Genomic DNA, 17,645 nt, shown 5'->3' on the forward strand with positions numbered 1-17,645 from the left:
TGGAATAATCGGGATATATTGTATAAAGATACTTCTTTCTTTTTAGAATATTGGGTTCTGAAATAATATCCTATTTGTGAGCCAACTGGTAAATGCAGAGGGTCTTTTACTCAGTTATAAGGAATTCTTATCACTTTACAAGGTCCCTGTAAAACCTAAAGATTTTGCAATTGTTTTAGATGCCATTCCCTCAGGTGTTGCTATGTTATTCAGGAACGTGTCAAGACCTGATCCTCAGAGCCTACCTTCTATTGACCCTGTTGACTCATCAGTAGGAAAGATTTGTTTCTCTTTTGGTCCATTCAACAACAGAGCCATACGAACGTTGTTTCAGTAGGATGTTGTATGTCATGACTTGGAATGAATTTATTGATAATATCTGTTGGAAAAAAGTTTGGATGTTGCTACACACATACCTATTAGTTTACAAAATTAAGGAAGTTTCCTTTAAAATTATTCCTAAATATTATCCTGCCAACCACTATATGAAGAAGTTTAAGGAAAACCAACTCAAATTGCTCCTTTTATAATGACCACCCAGAAACAGTGTTGCATCTTTTTTGGCATTGTATTAATGTAAGAAAACTGTGGCAAGACATCAGTAGATTTATAATTGAACACATTTGTGAAGATTTTACACTATTGTGGAGAGATGTACTGTTTGGATTCTTTACATACAATAGAAATAAGCTGAAACATTTTTATGTAATTAATTTAATTATTATTTTGGCCAAATTTCATATACACAAATGTAAATTCACAAACAGAAAACCACATTTTCGTATCCTACAAAAATAAATTGAACTGTATTTTAAGACGGTTGAATGCTCTACTAACAAAAAATATGTTAGAATTGTAAGTATATGTATGTTCCTTAAGGTCCTTGTGTAATTGTAATGTGATATTGTACCCCCAAACTCGATTGTCCATTGTTTGTAATCTATGTATGCTTGTGTTCCCTCGTGCTTTATGTATTGATTTATTATTTAAAAAAAACATGTTTTAAAGTAGCGTGTGGGGGGAAAAAAATCATAAATTAATTACAAATAAATAAAAAATAAAAAAAGGATTTGGGGGGAAATGGCAGAAGAAAAAAACTAACCACGCCATTGCTCTGAAAGTAGCCGGGTACTTCCGCTCTTCGTAAGTGTTTATCAACTGTGTGCCCTTACTACTGAGAAACATACTTATCAAGATGTCGAGCAACAACGTGGAAGAGAAAGTGAATCATGCATCTAACAGCAAAGGCATCTCTCTTCCAATGACTCGTGTGAAACTGATCATGAAAAGTTCTCCCGACGTCTCAAGCATCAACCAAGAGGCTCTTCTCCTCACCACCAAAGCAACAGTAAGTTTAGTTCAGTCCGCAGTTTGTTTATTGGTTTAGCTATGCTAGCTAGCTAACGGTTCGTATTAGCTAGGCCTACAAGGTCATTTTGCAGTAAGGTCTGAAATGAATGTATACATATACAGACAGTACTAGCTATCTACTTTCATACATTGGGACGTTAATCTCTAAGTTTACTGTACTTGTCAAGGTAGGTAAACTAACCCTGAATGGCTGTAACAGCTAGCTAACTAAAGTTCACCCTGAAGTGACATTACGGTTGCACATAAAGTGGAAATATATTTGGCTGTAATTTAAACCAGAATAGGATGTACAGTTATCCCGTAATGAATGCAGGGCCTAAAATTAACACCCGCCAAATACAGGTAGATTTAGGCATTGGCTAATTCACTAGCCATGTTGGCGGGGTGGCCATACTCGGGGCTCTTCAGTGTGAGCGTTTCATAAAATTAGTCAAGTATGGGTACGTTGTGATTTATATCAAAATAAATGCTGCAGTTGTTGTGTTCAAAGTATTTCTCCCGTTTTTGCTTCGTATCTGGTCATGCACAAAGATCTGAATCCTAACGTCAAAACTTCCCGCAGCAACACTGCCCGTATCTACCGGTCACCGTGGCTGTTATTCACAAACGTTTTAGTCTGGACTCCCAAGTGGCGCAGCGGTCTAAGGCACTGCATCTGTGCAATAATTTTATTTTTATTTCACCTTATTTAACCAGGTAACACAGTAGAAAAAGAGTCTATATACATTGTGTGCAAAAGGCATGAGGAGGTAGGTGGATAATTACAATTTTGCAGATTAACACTGGAGTGATAAATAAATAAAGAAGCGTCACTACAGTCCCTGGTTCGAATCCAGGCTATCCGGCCGTGATTGGGAGTCCCATAGGGCGGCGCACAATTGGCCCAGCGTCGTCTGGGGTAGGCGTCATTGTAAATACTGACTTGCCTAGTTAAATACAATTTGAAGTATTTTCTAACATGTAGGATGTGTAGACAGTAGAAGCTGTTTTTCAGTCCTCTCTCTCTTCTTTGATGAAGCTTAACCACGGTTTGCATCCAAAATATATGTTCAGTTCTGCCCACAAATTTTCTATATGATTACGGTCAGGGCTTTGTGATGGCCACTCCAATACCTTGACTTTGTTGTCCTTAAGCCATTTTGCCACAACTTTTGAAGTACACTTGGGGTCATTGTCCATTTGGAAGACCCATATGCGGCCAAGCTTTTACTTCCTGACTGACGTCTTGAAATGTTGCTTCGATATATCCACATTTTCCTGCCTCATGATGCCATCTATTGTGTGAAGTGCACCAGTCCCTCCTGCAGCAAACCACCCCCACAAAATGATGCCCCCCAACTGTGCTTCACAGTTGGGATGATGTTCTTCAGTGTGCAGGCCTCTTTCCCCCTCCAAACATAACAATGGTCGTTATGGCCAAACAGTTCTATTTTTGTTTCATCAGACCAGAGGCCATTTCTCCAAAAAGTACGATCTTTTTCCCCATGTGCAGTTGCAAACCCTAGTCTGGATTTTTTTATGCCGGTTTTGGAGCAGTGGCTTCTTCCTTTCTGAGTGGCCTTTCAGGTTATGTCAATTATAGGACTCGTTTTACTGTGGATATAGATACTTTTGTACCTGTTTCCTCCAGCATCTTCACAAGGTCCTTTGCTGTTGTTCTGGGATTGATTTGCACTTTTCGCACCAAAATACGGTCATCTCTAGGAGACAGAACGGGTCTCCTTCCTGAGCCGTATGACCGCTGCGTGGTCCCATGGTCTTCTTACCTGCGTACAGATGAATGTGGTACCTTCAGGCATTTGGAAATTGCTCCCAAGGATGAACCAGACTTGTGGAGGTCTACAATCTTTTTTTCTGAGGTCTTGGCTGATTTCTTTTGATTTTCCCATGATGCCAAGCAAAGAGGCACTGAGTTTGAAGGTAGGCCTTGAAATACATACACAGGTACACCTCCAATTGATTCAAATGATGTCAATTAGCCTATCAGAAGCCATGGCATAATTTCTGGAATTTTCCAAGCTGTTTAAAGGCACCGTCAACTTGGTGTATGTAAACTTCTGACCCACTGGAATTGTGATTTATTGAAATAATCTGTCTGTAAACAATTGTTGGAAAAATAAATTTTCATGCACACTGTAGATGTCCAAAATGACTTGCTAACAATATAGGTGACAAAAAAATTGTGGAGTGGTTGAAAAATGAGTTTTAATGACGCCAACCCAAGTGTATGTAAACCTTCGACTTCTTCAACTGTATTTATATTCCAGACTCTGACTTTGCTCTTTCTAATATTTTTTTGATTACATTTTGGGTATTTTTTGTTTTTTTGGGGGGTATATTACTGCACTGTTGGGGATCGGGAGCGTTTCGCTAGACTTGCGATAACTGTGGAATATGTGTAGTTGACCAATAAAATGTGATTTGCCCCTCAACTTACTTTACGTGGCTGTAGTGTAACCTCCATCAGAGCCTTGTAAAGTGAAGACTGCCCTTCATCCTAATGGTGTCACTGGTAATGATATGGAACTGTCCCATGTAATAAGTTGATTCATCTCTCTTCTAGGAACTGTTTGTTCAGCACCTAGCTCTGTCCTCGTTCAATAATGGATCAGGGAAAGACCAGACCCTCTTGTACAGTGATCTGGCCAATACTGTTGAGGAGAAAGAGACTTTTCAGTTTCTCACAGGTAAGACCTCTCTCACAAAACCTTCTTTACTATTATGTATTGATTTTCACAAAATAAATTCACTCTTTATGCGATGCGCAATGCAGAAAACACCGGAATAATTATCATTTCATTACTATAGTGAATTATTGTAATGTTTGTAAATTAATCCCATAAGGGATGGGTTGCCAACTGGTGATTTGATACTTTTCTTTTTTTTTTATGTGATTTAATCCATTTGTCACCACCACCAGTTGACCGTCCTTCTCTTCTCTCTGAATGAACATGGGCTATCATGACACTGAGAAAGCAAATATTTTTATCTGTTTCGTTTACCGTTTGCAGATATCCTACCAAAGAAGATCTTGGTTCGGGATTACCTGAAGCTTCTAGAAGAAAATCCAATTGAGGAAGCAGACAATTGAAGCAAAACCCCTTGAAGCAACAGTGGTTGTATTGCTAGCATGGAGTCTGAATATTTTTCTCCAGCTCATTCCTGAAGTAGACTACATTCATACCACTTCCATTCAATGGCATTGTGTAGGCCTACATCTTGATCTGAGATTTACTAGAGCATATCATGTTTACTACAATTAAGTTGCCGAGTCATCCGCATGCTGAGCATCCAGTTTTGGGTCAGAAAGAATTAGTATGTGAAATGACTACAGATAAAGCTTTAAAATCATAATTATATGTTTCCCCGCCACAGCAATAACCTGCTGCCTAAGAGGGATATCTCTGTACTCCCCTGGGTTTTGATGCCAGCTGATGCAAATAGCGCACAGAGATGAGGGATTTCATTTGTTTTGGGCATTATGTTTTACAGGAGACCTTGAAGCAAAGGGTGAACGAGATCAGTTTCTTTTTTTTCAACAATGTCTTCCATACAAGCGACGCAGTTCTCAGGTCAAAATACATTCCTTGTTGGTTGTATCCTTTTATAAAGAGTAACACCTATGCACAGTCTTTGCTAATGGACTTTTATTCCTTTTATTCATATACCCAATGAAATCTGCAGAAATATAGACATGTAAACTGATTTCTTACAGTGTTTGAATGGGTTATGTGACTAAGGAATATACAGACTTTAGATTTTAGCTGTGTTTAGTGTGATCTATTTTCTATACTACTCATAGGTACTTCCAGTCCTGGGTGGCTGCAGGCAGCACTTATTTAAATCTTCTCTTATTTTTTTTGTAACAGCTCCTCTCCGATTGCAATGTAAGTTATGCTACAGTAGGCATTGCCATATTTTTTGGTTTTTCATGTGAAATAATCAGACTTAATACATTTATTGAATCAAAGTCTAAATATTCTGCTGTGTGTCTGTGTGCCATGAAACTACAAAGCAAGGTCCTGTAATGTGATGTCTCAAGAATGCACTGAACTAAGTAGCCTAACTGTCCCATTAAATCATAACTTAATCATATTCTGTTAACTCATACCCAAATAGATGTTGTTGACTCATCCTATACTCCTATTTGTGGCCAAAGCATAAATTGAAGGGGGAAAAAACAAAGAAACCCACCTCAAACTCAATTGCATACTCCTGACAGCGCATCTCTTCGGGACGATGAGCTGGCCAATCTACTCGCACCATTATGTTAGGGTACTTAACTTGATAACCATTAAATTACTTTGTTTTCCTTCCTTAAAAAAAAAAAATTGCTCATTGTAATTATAGTTCATATTGAATAGAAATCAGGAAACACTGGACAGTTTAACAGCTATAATATTTTTTTTCTACAAGAGTGAACAGCAATTTCGATCCCACCCAACTAATGAGACTTGTCTTTTGTAGCATAGTTTAGTTTTATTAATAAATTAAATCCTCTTCTTCATGCTACACAGACTATTCATCATTCCCTATTTCTGTTGAATTACTGTAGATACAAGTTTTTTCCCTCGTTGCAACAATGTAATGCCATACACAGCTGTACTTCATTCAATAAAGCATCTCTTTATGGTACAGGTCTGCAGCCTGGAAGTATAAACAGATTTTATTGCCATCAGAATACCCCTGATGCTGTAGCCTTTGCATACAGTTTGGATTTTAGGTACATGTGATTAAAATACACCTAATAGGAATGTGACGCTATTGAGGAATAAAAGGCAAAGAATACAGTACATACAAAGTGCACCTCTTGCTTTGTACAGGGTTTCCTACCCTGAATCTGCATGCATTGCTAGTGGAATATATTACATGGTACAGTTCATTCAATGTAAAAAGCCTAAAGAACATATTCATTTGTTTTTCAAGTCGGAGTTGCATGATGTGAACACCTCTAGAAGGGATGCCACGTGGTCTTTCCTGTTGATGGAGTCCTTTGTTGACAATGTGCTCCTTTATACTAGAAACACATCAGTCATAAAAGGTTCTTATAAATCTAAGAACGGGTTCCTAGTTACCCGTGGGATTGGTTCAAGCTGTATCGTACTAGAAAGATGTGGGGAGGACTGAAGATGTAGAACATTTGCAATTATTCAGGTGCCATCAAGATAAATGTTCCCGCTGTGTTTGGACCCCTCCGTGTGACAGGTCCTGAACATAAACTGTTCTCTCTGCTGCATGGCAAGCGGTACTGGTTCATCAAGTTTGCCACTAGCAGACTCCTGAACAGATTCTATACTATATTGATTGCTTCACTGTTGGGTTTAGAGCTTGCAAGAATGGCATTCCATTGTACTTGTGCACGTGGCATTAAAACAAGACTAGTGGCTGATCATGCATGACTTCATACACTAGGAATTCAACCATTCTGGTTTGGAGCAGAAAGCTCAATATTACCTTTCCTCTTTGTTCTTGTACTTCCCTATTCTGCTTGCACAAACCCCAAGAGGAAGTTCGCTCAATCACCTTTGATCAACTAACTTCTACAATCATTTCATTTCTCAATAGTATTACCTTGCCTATAATAACAAATAATCACTGTGGAAAAGTACCCAATTGTCAAACTTGAGTAAAGATACTTCAATAGAAAATGGCTCACGTAAAAGTGAATGTCACCCAGTAAAAGTAAATGTTTAATTTAAAATGCAAGCCAAACAGCACAATATTTGTTTTAATTTATAGATAGCCAGACATAATTTAGTGAGTCTGCCAGATCAGTGACAGTAGTGATGACAGCGCATTCTCTTGATAAGTCCATGAATTAGCTGTCCTGCTAAACATTTGAAATGTAAGAGTACTTTTAGGTGTCAGAGGAAATGTATGGGAGTAAAAAGCACATTTTAGTTAGGAATGTAGTGGAGTAAAAATAAGTGAAAAACTAAAGTACAGATACCCTAAAAAAACTACTTTAGTAGTACTTTAAAGTACTTATACTTTGTTTATTTACACCACTGGTAAAAGGGCATTAATATGACTGCTTGAATATTCCCTCTAGGAGCAAAGCCTAGCACAAGCCAACTATCATCCTGGTCCCGCCCGCACAAAGCACTCAGGAGGAAACAAGACAGGCAGATCTCAGCTCGTTGTTTTATCCAGGAGCAACTACACCACGATGGAACTGGACCAGTCTTGTTCCCCAGCAGTGTTTGTATTAACATGGTAAGTGAGGCTGCTGGGCTGAGGAGTAATGTAAAGGGCACATAGAAACATAACAAGGCCAGCACTGAATCATTCATCCAGGAAAACATGAGCCCACAGGACTCTTTGTTTTGGACATTGCGTTAAGTTCACAGCAACTTTTATCCGTTCTTCAAAAACTCACCTACATTTTCCTGTGTATTCTTTGTGTGCTAGTAGGGTGGTCTAATTAAACAATAAGGCCTGAGGTGGTGTAGTATATGGCCAATATACCACGGCTTTGAGCTGTTCTTAGGCACGACACAACAGGGTTCCTGGATACAGCCCTTAGCCGTGGTGTATTGGCCATATTGCTATTATCAACTTGTTACCAACATAATTAGAACGTTATTGTATTTGTTTGTTATACCCATGGTATACGGTCTGATATACCACAGCATTCAGCCAATCAGCATTCAGGGCTCTAACCACGCTGTTTATAATAGCAATGTTTGGCATGGTCCCACTGGGCAAAAACTGGTTGAATCAACGTTGTTTCCATGTCATTTCAACATATCAAAATATTGGGCCTCCCGGGTGGCGCAGTGGTCAAGGGCTGTGCCATCAGAGTCCCTGGGTTCGCGCCCAGGCTCTGTCGTAACCGGCCGCGACCGGGAGGTCCGTGGGGCGACGCACAATTGGCCTAGTGTCGTCCGGGTTAGGGAGGGCTTGGTCGGTAGGGATGTCCTTGTCTCGTCGCTGGTGCGCGATGAGACAAGATAGTAGCTACTACAACAATTGGATACCACGAAAGTGGGGAGAAAACGGGTAAAAATCCCCCCCAAAAATAATTAAAACATATCAAAATATTTTATATTTGAGATTCTTCAAACCTTTGCCTTGACAGCTTAGCATTCTCTCAACCAGCTTCACCTGGAATGCTTTTTCAACAGTCTTGAAAGAGTTCCCACATATGCTGAGAACTTGTTGGCTGCTTTTCCTTAACTCTGCGGTCCAACTCATTCCAAACCATCTCATTTGGGTTGAGGTTGGGTGATTGTGGAGGCCAGGTCATCTCATGCACTCCATCTCTCTCCTTGGTCAAATAGCATTTACACAGCCTGGAGGTGTGTTGAGTAATTGTCCTGTTGAAAAACAAATGATAGTGGGACTAAGCGCAAACCAGATGAAATTGGCATATGAATGCTGTCGTAGCCATGCTGGTTAAGTGTGCCTTGAATCGAAAATAAATTCCTGACAGTGTCACCATCACACCTCCTCCTCCATGCTTCACGGTGGAAACTACACATAGCGATCATCCGTTCACCTTCTCTGCATCAAAGACACGGCAGTTGGAACCAAACATCTCAAATTTGGACTCAGGCCAAAAGGACAGATTTCCACCAGTCTAATGTCCATTGCTTGTGTTTCTAGGCCAAAGCAAGTCTCTTCTTATTGGTGTTCTTTAGTGGTTTCTTTGCCCATCCAACCTGACAGAGCTTAAGAGGATCTGCAGGTGTGCCAAGCTTGTAGCGTCATTCCCAAGAAGACTTGAGGCATTAACTGCTGCCAAAGGTGCTTCAACAAAGTACGGAGTCAAGGGTCTGAATACTTATGTAAACATATTTCATTTAATGAATTTGCAACAACAAAAAAATCAAAACCCATTTTTGAGTTAGGGAAAAAAAATTAATAAATTTTAGAGTAAGGCTGTAACGTAAGAAAATGTGATAAGTCAGGGGGTCTGAATACTTTTCAAATGCACCAAATGTATATATATTTTGTGTTTATGCCTCCAGTCACACCATCAGTTTAGTGAGTTTTTGTCAGTAAATTTTAAAGGGATGTCTTTGAAGAAGTCTACCACTGATGTAAGTAAATAAGAATGGGAGAAAGACTTAACAAAAACAAAAGATGGTGACATTTGATGTGGTTCAAGAAGCCAAAAATGTGTATTACTGAATGAATAACTTGCAGAATCGATGATCATGTCCACCTATATAGAACCATAACTAGTTATTCAAAACATACATACGTGACTAGATTAAACCATTCACATTTTAAGCAAATTGTTATATGCATAGTAAAATAGACAAGTAAAGTTTATTCAAACCTTTTTATTAATTAATGCAATTTACAGTCAAGCCAAAGTGAACTACATCAAGTAATACGTATTCACATTATTTCCTAACAGGGTTTACAGCATAGCTTGTGTTTGTAATCATAATTGTTAACAAAGTAAAATAGAAATCAAAGCTCACTTACACTTTACGACAACAAGAACGAGGAGCTTAGCAGTGGATCCAAACAAATAAACCAGCAACAAAAAAGACTTCTCTATGATTGGAATGACAGTAAATTCAGTTTTGGCATGTGGTAAAAGAAGTTAGAGAGACTGAAAACCTAAATGACAGGCGAGGAGGTTTGAGTTCACAGGACTGTGCAGGGCTGACTTTGTGAAGATAAACTTTGGTCACTTTGCTCCTCCGTGGCTTACATTGACATTTAAAGAAACAAAAAAAGATCCTCAACGACGGGTTAAAACGGCACCCTGAAAATTCTGTTTACTGTAAAAATAAGTAAAGACCGGACATTTGTCTTTTTAAAAGAAAGTAAATTGATTAGAATTTGAGGATGAATGTCTATGTAATAATAACAGAACAAATACATTCATCAAGTGACTGCATCTTTAGGACACTTACATTCATAGGAGGTAGATATGACAATGGGGCATGACATGGTTAAGGTGTCTATGGGAATCAAGCTTTTTTGCAAGTTGTGGATTCTAGTGCATAATTTCGTACTTAAGGCCAAATATACTAGAATAATGTACCCCATTTGAAGTGCTAAGGCTATCTTAAGACAAAGGTGTGGGAGAATAAGATAGGGAGGAAAAACAGTTGCAGATACAGCCCTTTTATGGCAATACCGGAGTCAACAGTCATATTGAACAGCATTGCGTTCCCATAGTTTTGCTGATGGAAAAATTACATGAATTCTTCATTGACTGAACCCATTGTTTTAGGTTCTATGGACACTCACAGCATCCTAACAAAAGCTAAATATGGAAACTGTGTGGATGCAACTATTCAGACAATCAAATGTTTTGTTAACAAATGCATACAAGACACACAACCATTTATTTTAGCGTCAGGTTCAGAAAATACCCCTTCACTTCTGACAGTGAACATGCAGAACATCCTACAAGACCCATTGAGTCAGAAAGCAGGTTTTGCATGGCATATGCACAGCCTTGTGTGGCAATCAAACCTCCCAGGGGGGTATTGACATTTTATTGGACAATAGAAAAAGATTAAATGAGAAGTCCATGCAGCATTTATCAGGCTTATGAGGTACTTAATGAATATATATCTATATCTTTCCATTTTTTGCGGGCGGGGGGGGGAGATCTTCAAAGTTATATTATTCCTTATAATTCCTATTGATGGCATTAAAATACCTTTATTTATTTTTCTGTCTGCCCAGCCACAAGCTGCCTTGAAAGTGCAAAACACAAATACTGATCGTGCTATGCAGCATGTTCACTCAAGGTTGCATGATAATTCATGTAGAAAGTATTTTATGGCTCTGTGAATCAAAAAGTGTAAGCAACCTATATGAGGTGGAAACGAACTCTAAAAAAGGCACACACAAAACAGGATGGTTTTAGCTCAGATGACCATAATGACAGAAGAATTTGAATTACATTTCCATACAACCTTTTTTTGTACCTTTTCTTGAGTGACTGAAATATCCCAGTAGGCTGCATCAGTGTGTGTGTATATCTCTCTCTCATGTCACAATGTACAATACATTGATCAAAGTATAGTTCAAATTTGTATTCCCTTTGTAAAATGTGGCATGCAAAAAGACATTATATTCATCAAAAACATTATCAAATGTTGATCATTTGTAGCTTAATAGTTTATTTTTCTGGGTTATTGCGATACTGGATAAAATCACTTAAAGATGCAGATCATGTCAGACACTCGGCTTTAACTGTGGACCATTCATGTTTAGTAGTGTAGGTTTGTTAAGTATATTCCATTTATCAGACATCCACTTGCAATCTCTTAAAATGCTGAATGAAAGATGCCACACTTGACCACAAGCCAAGCTTCATGTAGCTCACTAGGTGAGACTTGCCATACACCTTGACTAGGCCCCCTAATAAACCTAGTCAAGCAAATCACAACCCTAGTTTGGATTTCAGCAGTTATTGCTCTGCATACAACATCCCATTGACAAGCTTCTTTCTCGCCATCTGCAGCCCACTATTTCTATTTAATACTACAAAAAACCTATTGCAGGAATATCGATGAATCGTCGATCTAAAAAGCCATTCCATTGGCACGCCAATATATCATTCAGCCATGACTACAGCCACATGAACGAATCCCAACTCATTTTGTTCGTGTTCATTGGTTGTTTTTGTTATCACTACATTTTTTTAAAGGGAGGACTCACATGCATGTAAGAACATTGAGACTAACTCCAATTACAAAATTTGGTCCCTTGAACTTTACATACTAAAACAAAGTTCATTCGTACATGTTTCGTTTTTTAATATAAAATAATAACGTCTATATAATACACAGTATTGACTTGTTGTTTGGTCAGTATAAATTCTGTGTTTTCGTCATAAATTAGGGATATACAACGGTAGCACCCGAGACCGTTCTGAGGTAGTTTACTAAAGCCCAGTTTCCACTGGCACTTCAAATTAGGGCCACGTTCGAGCTCAAATGGAATTCTCAAATTCAAGCTGGGTCGAGGGAAACCTGGGCCAGCGCAGTTTCACAGCTGGTGACAGCTCAATTAGAACGCTGATACCACGTTTAGCGAGCTTGTATGGGCGTGTTACTGTTAGCTAGCACATTGACTACTGTAGTACTGCTTGTCCAACTACACACTTTACCACCATTGCTGTATCCTTTATTTTTGCACTACAAAATACTTTGAGAACAGTCAGCCCTCGAATGCTGGCTACCTAACATTAGCTTGCAACTCAAGAGTTGAAACAAGCCAGCAGGAATTTTTGCTGGCCAGGTCGTATTGAAAGCTAGCTACATCATATCAATCCTGTCATCTGGTTTGCTTGGTTAGCTAGCTAATAGCCAATGCCATGGCAAGCAAGGTAGGTATTATGCTAGCGATGACGCTAACTGTTTAGATAGTTAGCTAACTTTAGCAAGCTAAATACATGACTGAGTCTGGCTGGCACTGGCAACGGTATGGGGTAATGTTAGTTACAGCATGGTGAATTGAGCTCTTCAACGTGGTGATAGCTAGCTAGCACTATTAGCGAAGCCAGCTATACATTGGCTACCTAGCAACATTACATAATTTCTGGAGGCAGAGGAAACTTAATTCGAGCTAGCCCACCAATGTCAGCGCAACCCAGGCTGACTTCAAAATGCCAATGGAAACTGGGCTTTAGTTGGTAGGATACAAAAATACCCCATGTCAGTCTTGCATGTTATATGCACGAAATTCCGCTATATGGCATTCGTTTGGTGAAGCTCTGAAGGTTCTCCATTATCTTTTAAAATAGGATCTCAAAACAGCATCGCTGTGGGTTATAGGGGGTCAAGTTTAGTATGATAACTATCGTGGGCTAGGGCTTGGAATCAGCTCAACCAAAGAATACTCAAAAACAGCAGTGCCAACTTCAATGGGGAGAGAGGACTGAAATATTGGACTTTTCTAGCTGGGCATGCTGAACCGGTCACAGAGTTTGTGGAAAGAAAATACATCTAATCCTAAAAACAAAGCTATATTTCCAGCAAAAAAAGAAAAGCCAAAGCGTCAACTTTTGCATCTATGACTTCAATAGAATATTCTGTAGACCACTAACAGCTGCTCATGAAGCATCATGTCAGAGGTCATCTGTGTCATAAGAAAAAATGAATGTTGGTTGAGGCAGCAGTAGTCTCTTGTGCCTTCAAACTCAACTCTGGACCTGGATCCCCTCTAATCAGGAGCTGATGTAGATTTGGGACACCAGGTGTGTGCAATTAATTATCAGGTAGAACAGAAAACCAACAGGCTCCAGACCTTGTAGGGTAAGAGTTGAATACCCCTAATCTAGTGTTTACTGTAGTGGAATTACATAAGACAAGCAGAAGCCAAAATCACTAATATTACAGCACCTCACAAGAAACAAAGGAAAAAAACATGACTGCACCTGTGTGATACTTTATGTAGCCAAAACGTTTGTTTTATAGAAGTCTAAAATGTTCATGATATATCCAAAAGTTAACTAAATTAAGATATTAAATGAGAAAAAATAAACTTTTGCATTGTGATGACCAGCGATAAGATGTACAGTTTGATATTGAATAGTCAGAGTAAGAAATTGATGACTGAAGTGGAATGAATGATTTGACAATATGTGCCATTAGCCTATGCTAAGGATAAGTAACTTAGGAAAACAAAGACTGACTTGACCACATCCCACTTTCAGTTTATAGTTTGGATTGAAGTTAATGAGCATGCATAACAATTATTTTATACAACCATATTACAGGTGGATACATTTCTTAATGACATACACTGTCTTTAAGTACATAAATTGTAACCTATCAGTTAAGAAAATAAGTTCTACTCTACTAAGCCGGGATGGTATTTCAACTGTAGACCTTCAAGAGAAGACAGGAAAAGGCAAAGGGGATAGGCCTTTCTGGATATACAAGTCTGATTTTATATTTTCTAAAGGTTTCATTTTGCCCACAGTATACAATAAATATATGTAAATGTAAATGACAACAGATGCATGTATCACCTCTGATGCAGGAGCCATTACTGTATTTGGATAAGATAGAAAAGTAAATGGATCCATACTACTATGTTCTGCCCAAATCAAAGCTATACAATCACTTAAGCAAAAACTATTATGGGGTAAAGCTAAGCAATGAAGAAACTAAACCATCTCAAATATCTTTGAAAATGTCATGGACACAACTCAAATAAGCATGATAAAATGAGAATCAATCCAATATTTATCTTTATGTATTAGGCGGAGACAAAATACCAAAATAACAATTATTAGTCACAACCTTTATTAATATCTGTGTTCCTCAACTACTCATACTGACAGTACAAATCAGGTGGCAAATGCTCAACATTTACTTTTATCAAAATATATCGATATCAATATTGAATTATAATCAAAGACAGTCCAATAGGACTCATTGTCCCAGCCTTAAAGGAGAGCACCTCTTTCTGCAAGGGCCTGGGACTAGAATGTATGGTCAGAATGTACTGGTCAGTTCCAATGATCTATTGACGTGATATGTCTTAATTCTAGAAAATACTTGTTAGTCAGTGATCACGTTTACATGCACACCAATATTCCGTTATTATTCGGGATACTCAAGTATTCAGTTTGAGTTGACAAACATATCCCGTTTACAATAACCCGAAAAGCTTGTATCCCGGTTATGAAAAATCCAGATAAGATACCTGGGATATGCTAATCTTAGACGGGATACTGTGGCATGTAAAAAATCTTATCCCGTTTACCATTTTTTTTCCCTTGGGTTGCACAGGCTGTTTTAAATCTCATGGGTGTTGTGTGATGTTCTCATCTGATTGTCAAACAAATCACTTTTTAAAAAAGTAGGCTACCTGTGCAGTTCCATCCTCCATAATAATTTATTTTGCTGATACTCTACTGGACCGTATAGCCTACTGGCTACTTTCACCTCCAAATTTCTGCTTAGAATTTCTGACATTTAGGCCAAATTATAATTTTCAACATTTGGTAGGTCATATGTCTGTCAACTATAGTTAGATACATGCAGCTTCTCTTCAGTCATAACTTGTCTCAGAAGACTAAATAAAGTAGAGCTCACCAGAATAAATTACTTACATTGATAGAATTAATGCATTAGTAATCTAGTTAACACCGATAAAGTTGTCTATTTAGTTCAGGGACCTGGGAGAAAAACACACTAACTTCAAGAAGGTGGAAAGATTTGTACATTTTGCACAGGACCAATGTCATAAGATTGACCGGTTTTAAAGGAAAAGAAAAGCTGAGAAAACAATTAAACAATTTTGTCTTGGGTACATATTTTGTGGTGCAAATACTGTCCATTTGCAGTACAGTGTCAAAGATGACACACATTTTTGTCAAGAGATGCTGAAAGAAATCAAATTTCTCTACTTCTGTTCCCAAGACAAATTAACATTTGTTCTATAATTTTAATGCAATAAATGCATCGTTCTGCAGGACTTACTATATTACTCTGCATGTGAGAGGTTATAGGCCTACAGTCAAGTGTCCATATTCCACTTACTATTCAATTTAACCTCGGAACTTAAAGGAATATTCCATTTATTCATGGACACAGTGATACTCGTACGCGGGATATCAAAAGGTGCATGTAAACAGCTTATCCCGAATAAGAGCTTAAGCGGGATATGAACTATTATCTGGCATACTGTGTGTATGTAAATGTGGTCTTTTCTCCAGAAAAGCGCTAGGCGGAGGTCAATATGCATCTTGAGATTTCAGGTAATAATTAAGAACCGGAGATGGTAGGTGTACAGTTTAAAATGTTACTTTGCATCATTATTTACTTGGGCTTGCCATTTTACAGTTCACTCAATCTAGCCACTAGTGTACTTCTTGGTACAACACCACACAAACATACCCATGAACTGTTGAGTTCTCTATGGCAATTGTATCTCACTTGTGTACATTCCTGATTTGGCTCAAAAATACTAAATATAGCTATATAATTACAGGTGAACGGCCAAAATAAAGAAAACACCAACGTAGCGTCTTAATAGGGCGTTGGGCCAGCACAACTTCAATGCACCTTGGCATAGATTCTACAAGTGTCTGGACCTCTATCGGAGGGATGTGACACCATTCTTCAAATGAGAAATTCCACCATTTCGTGTTGGAAAACGCCGTCTCAGGGACCGCCTCAGAATTTCCCATACGTGTTCAATTGGGTTGAGATCTGGTGACAGACAGCCATGGCATATTGTTTACATAATTTCCATCAAACCATTCGTGCCATGTGGATAGATGCATTGTCATCCTATGGAGGCATAGCCTTGGTAGCCAAAATAATGGCCTTCCCAGAATCTTTATACATGACCCTAAGCATGATGGGATGTTAATTGCTTAATTTACTCAGGAACCACACCCATGTGGAAGCAGCTGCTTTCACTATACTTTGTATCCCTCATTTACTCAAGTGCAGAGTTTTTTCTGCACAGAAGTGTTTTTTTTCAGGCTGCCTATGTCCAAACGGTAAAAAAAAAAAAATGTTCAGTGTAAACATAAAATGACTAAAACCAGATAAAGTATGCAGAAAACAGACCTAGGGGTTGGGTTGAATGCAGCATACACATTTCAGTTGTACAACTGACTAGGTATCCCATACACTTAAACATAATTTTTTTTATATATAATTTCTTTGAGAACCAACAAATCACCAAAATAAAAAGCTACAGTCGAAGAGAATCTAAAATCCCCAAAATGATGCTTTCAGGAGTATTTGTCATGGCATGAGGCCCCCATTGATTGTGTTGTTTGAGTCACTCGGATAGCATAAGCCATGGCAAAATGTGTAGAAATGCAGAAAATGTGCCTAAAAACGGCAACATTGTCACTGCGGCCAACAGGAGGGCCTCTAACATTTGGTTGCCACGCAACCACCCAAGCCCCATTTTGACCAAGAAAACCCACCTGAAATGTTACCATTATTTTGGCAGTTACATGTATGTTGACAAAAAAAGCTTAAGGTTTGCAGATAACTCCTACATACTGATATGACACTAGTTCTACCACATTCGTTGATGCATGTGATTTCTCTATGGAAGTCGTATTTCTGGTGACCATAAACGCAAGTAATACATATTTAACAACCAACTTGAAGAACACTTTCCACACACAAACTTTGGCATCAGACTTATAGCTACACATTTACACAACCAGTACAATATACAAAATCACAATGTTCACAACTATCAGACGTCCACCCAGTATCCTAATACATGGTATGATGTCAGTCATCTTTGCATATGCTGTTGTCTCACTCACAACCTTCAAGCTTTTTCATGGCCATAGAAACAAAAGC

General features: G+C 38.4%; 1 protein-coding gene across 1 annotated transcript; it reads left to right on the forward strand.

Annotated features, from left to right (window-relative positions):
• The first annotated feature begins 1,104 nt into the window (after positions 1-1,104).
• On the forward strand, positions 1,105-6,008 carry LOC118370963 (chromatin accessibility complex protein 1-like). The gene is made up of 3 exons (XM_035756219.2): positions 1,105-1,348; positions 3,935-4,058; positions 4,383-6,008. Exons 1-3 carry the CDS (start codon positions 1,196-1,198, stop codon positions 4,460-4,462), a joined length of 357 nt encoding a protein of 118 aa, XP_035612112.1. The 5' UTR covers positions 1,105-1,195; the 3' UTR covers positions 4,463-6,008.
• The last annotated feature ends 11,637 nt before the right edge of the window (positions 6,009-17,645 follow it).

Source organism: Oncorhynchus keta, chromosome 19, assembly GCF_023373465.1.
Source record: "Oncorhynchus keta strain PuntledgeMale-10-30-2019 chromosome 19, Oket_V2, whole genome shotgun sequence".
Classification (NCBI taxonomy): domain Eukaryota; kingdom Metazoa; phylum Chordata; class Actinopteri; order Salmoniformes; family Salmonidae; genus Oncorhynchus; species Oncorhynchus keta.